This window comes from Fundulus heteroclitus, unplaced genomic scaffold (assembly GCF_011125445.2).
Source record: "Fundulus heteroclitus isolate FHET01 unplaced genomic scaffold, MU-UCD_Fhet_4.1 scaffold_40, whole genome shotgun sequence".
Taxonomy (NCBI): Eukaryota; Metazoa; Chordata; class Actinopteri; order Cyprinodontiformes; family Fundulidae; genus Fundulus; species Fundulus heteroclitus.
The window spans coordinates 2,419,763-2,425,762 of record NW_023396813.1 but is presented as its reverse complement, the minus strand read 5'-3'; the positions used below and the strand labels follow the sequence as shown (position 1 = coordinate 2,425,762).

Here is a 6,000-nt window from a genome sequence, read left to right as displayed (position 1 = left end):
CTTCTTACCCCTCTTTTTTCTAACTCCATCCTCCCAATAATTTATTCACCATGAGGTCATAGAGAGAAAAGCGTAATGGATAACACAAGCTAAATATTTAATTATGGATCCAATATCAGCATGGGTGCTCTGTTTACCTTTTTCTAACACTTTGATCATAACCTACCTGTGTTCTTTGCAGCTTGAATACTGGTTTATTTTTTATATTGAGATGAATTGCTTCATTTATTATTTGTAAATGTACTTTTGGAATAAAAGATGATGCAAACAAGTGCAGACGATAATGTGGGATGATTTACAGGCACAAAATGTTCTTTCCATGACCAAGTTGAATATGTAAGAGTCACCGGAGGAGTGTACTTCCCATGACGTTGCTTGCGTTTCACCAACTCTACCCTTCAAGTGCATGTCCTTTTGTGACTTTCTGAGATCAACCTTCCTTTCTGGAACAACCAAGGCCATGGAAAATTTCTGGCTCTATCAGGCAGAAAAGGATGAGGAAGAACAAGCAAAACAGAAGGAGCAGGATAAAGAGTGTGCTCAAAGTGAGGTGAGGATGGTCTGAGCTTTTCTGATGCTTTCCTATTGTGTGCTGATGCTTTGTACTTGATGAATTACAACTCTTTTTACATTGTTCTGATGACTGGAACATTCTACGATTGCTACAGAATTCAAATTCGTAACACCACATTACTTATACAGTTTAACACCTTGTCTCATTTACTTGCTATTTACTAAGCAATGAAATAGTTATTTCTGGATTTATTGTGTTGTTATTCCAATATTCATTACTGGTGTCTGGTGATAATATAATAGACATGAAAACCTTTTGAATAAACTAAATAAGGAGGTCTTACTTTACGTTAATGTGGGTTAATGTTTGGGTACCCGAGTGGTACCCAAACTAAATCTAATAAAAAAAGCAAATAACTTCAAAATATAACAAGCAAATCCAAATCAACAAAGTAGACACATAAAATTAACTCAAGGAAAATTAGACCATATTACCACATTAATGCCAGAACAATTTTATATAACATAACACAGGTAGGTTTTCCATGAAACAAACTAACAATTAGCGTTAAAGCCAAAGCATTAACTCTTTATATTGTAAATAAATATACTTATATTTTTAAGTTCAGTTCAGCTGAGATAATTGAGCTAAGTTAGGTGGAACCACTATTGCAAATGACACCATGTCTGATTTATAGGTGATCAAAAAAAGAAGAAAAAAGCACAGCTTTTGAGCCTTGCCTAATTGTGTGAAAATAAACACTACAGAACACAATGATAACCTCTTTTGTGCCAAAATAAGCCAAAACTTTGCCAAATGTGTTTTTCATCTAATAATAGCGAATCTGGTCAGATAAAAGTGCTGATTTCCATTGTAGGACTCAAATTGTACCTTTTTGCATAGCATAATATCAATAAAACAATGACAAAATGAGCTGAATAGTGTGTTTTTGTGTCAAACAACTATTTTATTTCAAAAAGACCTAATAAGACCTAATAAACAACAAGAGAGAGAGAGAGAGAGAGAGAGAGAGAGAGAGAGAGAGAGAGAGAGAGAGAGAGAGAGAGAGAGAGAGAGAGAGAGAGAGAGAGAGAGAGAGAGAGAGAGGTGTGTGTGTCTCCTCTCTGGCAATAAGAATTGTTGTCTTAATGCCAAAAGAGCCCAACTGTTTTTATGAACTTATCTTTTTAGAAAAAAATAAGGCATTTTAATGCCACAGATAATCACATTTTTTACTTTTAATGCCATTTAAGGCCCTGCGGAATCCCTGCATTATCTGTTGGATTTATCTGGGATGTGTATAAGGATTTGCAGAAGTCTCGGCAGGTGTTGTTTATACTTTCAGGTTCATATAATGTATTCCCAGTTCAGTCTGTAACTGCAAATATAGTTGTTTTTTCTTTGTTTATTTTCCCCCCTAAAATCTGTTTATTGTCTTTTACATTTCAAAAAAGACATACAGACAAGTAACTCACAAATGCACAAAACACCAAACAAAACCAAAATAAACTACATTAACAACTTAAACATTCAGGGTGACAAACATTCGTTGATTGCAGTCTTTGAGTTTGCTGTCTCAGTGGTGTATGTTGAGACTTAGTCCAAGAGATTTAATCGCAGTTCACAAGCTAGGTATAAGGTGATGCCATCGTCCTCCCAAAATCTAGGCATCCCAACATCAGTGTTTTCGTTTCGTAAATTTTTTCGAGCAAATGAGTACATTTGGAATTACATGAAGATAACAGACTTACAGCCATTATAAGAATAAAAACATAAGTGGAATTAGAGTACATTCAGTCATTCATCGTTATGAGTATTTATATTTTCCAAGAATAGCAAAAACTTTTCCCATGTCTTTTTTAACACACAATATTTGCCCTTAATCATAAAGGAGCGTTTCTCCAGGGCAAGAGAGCTTCATAATGTAGACATCCAAGTTTTTAATTGAGGTCAGAGTACAGATTTCCAGGACCTGGCTATACTATATTTGGCTTGAACGAAGCAGTAAATTATGGACTTTCGATCAACCTTGCTTATTTGAGTTTGAGTCGGAAAAATTCCTAAAATACACAACCCAGGACAAGGATTAAGTTTAGTACCAACAATAAGTGAAATTTTATAGAAAACCTCCATCCAAAAATTCTGAATCTCAGGACATTCCCAAAGGGAGTGAATCAAAGTGCCTTTATCTCCACATTTAGCACATGTATCCAGAATGTTGGAATTAAATTTATTTAGTAATGTTGGAGTAACATATGTTCTCATCAATCATTTGTAATGGATTAATTTAAATTGAGTATTAATAGATTGTGTCTGTGCCTTCAGACAGGCCATCTGCCATTCCTCTACTGATATATTACATTTCAAGTCTTCACACCATGTCTTTTGTGTTCTGAGGATGTCTGGGAGCTGTCTTTGATGATGTTATAAAAGCAGGATATTAGGCCCTTCTTCAAATGGTAATTTGTTGCCAGTTCTTCTATAGAAGTAAGAGTAGGTAGATTTTTGAGTACCCAAGAAAAAATTTCTGATTTGCAAAAACTTAAAAAAATGTTTAGTTGGAATGTCAAATTTCTGCTTTAAATCTTCAAAACTCACCACAGTCCCTTTATCAAATAAATCAGAAATTTTGCATAAACCCTTGGTCAGGATTCTGCAGGCAGTGCTGTGCAGTTTTCTGTCAGCACTGGCTGGTCTCTGATCTTTCTCTCTCACAGGTGATTGCAGTTGACAGGTGGGCGTGGTGCGCACATGCGGCTCTTTCGGCAGCTCCAAGCAGGAGCATCAAGGCAGGGCTCAGTCAACTGGAGGACGCCAGTGTCATGGTTTTCAGGTGACGAGTCCACATGCAGATACGATCGGGAGGCAAAACACAGTTTTAAGATGTTTATTATAAGAAACAGGCAGATCTAAGGACGGGACTACGGGTGAGTCGGCTGGATCAGAACGTCAAGGCTGGCGAGTCTGTAAGAGAGAGGAAGTCAGAAACTCTGAAAGTTGAACCAGGGGAATTGCTAGAAGTGCGCTGCTTACCATTTAGCCGGGCGGACCTAACCGGGAAGAAGTAGCGTCGGGGAAACTCTATGATTCTACTCAGCTGGAGGTAGGCGGCTGGTGGCTGAGGACGGCTGATGTAACTGGCGAGGGATCCTGAGCGAACCTCGTCGGCAACGGTTGACAGATGGATTGACCAGAGTGAAATGCAGAACCAGCAGGAACCGGGAGAGGGGAACTCAGGCCTCGCTGGGTAACATCCAGGAAGTAAGAGGGGAGCGCCAGAGCAAAATCTGAGCAGGCGGTTCTGCTGGTCTGTTTCTTCGGAACGAGACGTCAAGACGGGTGAGTGCATCCAAGCACAAAAATCTGAGGCAAACAGAGATCCAAAAATTAGTCAAAAACGAAGAGCAAAAAACTCACAAGCTGGTGTCCGAGCGTAGGGACAGAGGCCACGTCGTACCACGACTGGTTAAGGCTCTGGCGTCTTCCATCTGTCAGCGCTCTGCTTAAGAAGCCAGAGGAAGCCGCCTGCAACGAGCTGCAGGTGTGGGCCACGCCTCCTCAGCCAACCAGACACACCTGTGGAATAGAGTTAGAGTAGAGCAGCACAGAGAATCCTGACACTACCCCCCCCTCAACGGCCGCCTCCTGGCGGCCCAGACGAAGAGGTGCTGGGCTGAGTAGCCCAAAAATCTGAAATCAAGTCCTTATCCAAAATAGTAGCTGCAGAAACCCACGAGCGCTCCTCAGAGCTACGACCCTCCCAGTCGACGAGGTATTGGTGACCCCTACCTCGCCGACGGGCATCCACAACCCTGAGAACCCGAGGGTTCTGACTGTCCTGGGAGGGTGGAGGGGGTCCGGAAGGAGGGCACAAGTTGCTGTCCAAAACGGGCTTAATCTGGGACACATGAAAAGTAGGGTGTACTCGGGAGTGAGGGGGCAAACGTAAACGGACAGTGCTCGGGTTAATCACTGTCTCTATCTCATAGGGACCAGTGAACCGGGGAGCAAGCTTCTTAGCGGATGGATTGGACAAAACGTCTCTGGAAGATAACCAAACCTTCTGACCGGGGCGATACTGAGGAGCTGGTCGGCGGTGCTGGTCGGCAAACCTCTTGCTCCGCTCTGCGGTGCGAGTGAGGGCAGTGATGGTTGATCTCCAGATGTCCTGGCAGCGAGCAATGTAGTCGTTTACGGATGTGAAGGGAATCCTGAGTTCCTCTGTGGGTAGAAGTGGAGGCTGATATCCCAAAGCAACCTCAAAAGGTGAACGTCCAGTAGCAGAGGTGATGTGTGAATTAAGGGCATACTCCACCCAGGGCAAAAACTTGTTCCAGTCGGAGGGTGAAGATGACGTAAGGCAGCGGAGAGTGGTTTCTAGTTGCTGGTTCATGCGTTCAGTTTGGCCATTAGTCTGAGGATGATATCCAGAGGTGAGTGTATAACGGGCACCCAGAGCAGAGCAAAAGTGCCGCCAGACCTGGGAGATAAACTGAGGACCCCGGTCAGAGAGGATATCAACAGGGATGCCGTGGAGTCTGAACACATGTCTGATAAGAAGCTGAGCTGTCTGGAGTGCGTTGGGTAATTTGCGGATGGGAATAAGATGACAGGACTTAGAAAACCGATCAACTACCGTCAGAATAGTTGACATACCTTGGGACAATGGGAGACCGGTAACGAAATCAATCGCTATGTGGGACCATGGACGTCTGGGGATGGGAAGAGGATTTAACAAACCGGAAGGTGGCTGTGTAGAAGACTTATTCTGGGCGCAAACGGGGCAGGCGAGAACATATTCTCGAACATCCTTCGTCCATGAAGGCCACCAGAATCGCCGGGAGACCTGGGACTGGGTTCTAAAAATGCCCGGATGGGCGGAAAACTTCGTGTCATGACTCCAACGTAGAACCTCAGGACGAACAGACTGGGGAACGTACTTAAGCCCAGGTGGCCCTGTACCTGGGTCCGGGTCTATGAGTTGGGCCTGTCTGATTCTGTCCTCCAGATCCCAATGCAGTGCTCCAACCGTACAGGTGGGAGGAAGAATCGGTTCCGGCTCCCTCTCTTGTTCAGAAGATATAAACAGACGGGACAGTGCATCAGGCTTGACATTTCTGGAGCCGGGTCTGTAGGTGATGGTGAGGTTGAATCGAGAGAAAAACAAAGACCATCGGGCCTGTCTAGAGTTGAGTCGACGGGCTGACTGCAGATAGGAGAGGTTCTTGTGATCTGTCCATATTATGATGGGCTGCTCGGATCCCTCTAACCAGTGCCGCCACTCCTCCAACGCTAGTTTAATAGCTAGTAGCTCACGATCACCTACATCATAGTTCTGCTCCGCTGGTGATAAACGACGGGAGAAGAACGCACAAGGGTGCAACTTACAGTCTACCTCCGACTGTTGGGACAAAACCGCTCCCACCCCGGTATTAGAGGCATCAATCTCTAAGATAAACTGTTTAGCTGGGTCGGGGTGAACTAGT

General features: G+C 43.4%; 1 protein-coding gene across 1 annotated transcript in view; it reads left to right on the top strand.

The window, feature by feature from the left end:
• The first annotated feature begins 385 nt into the window (after positions 1-385).
• Positions 386-6,000, top strand: part of apba1a (amyloid beta (A4) precursor protein-binding, family A, member 1a) — a 136,643-nt gene continuing 131,028 nt past the window's right edge. Inside the window, exon 1 of the mRNA XM_036131004.1 lies at positions 386-550. Coding sequence (XP_035986897.1) covers positions 407-550 — 144 coding nt within the window. The 5' untranslated portion in view covers positions 386-406. The remainder of the gene's footprint in view (positions 551-6,000) is intronic.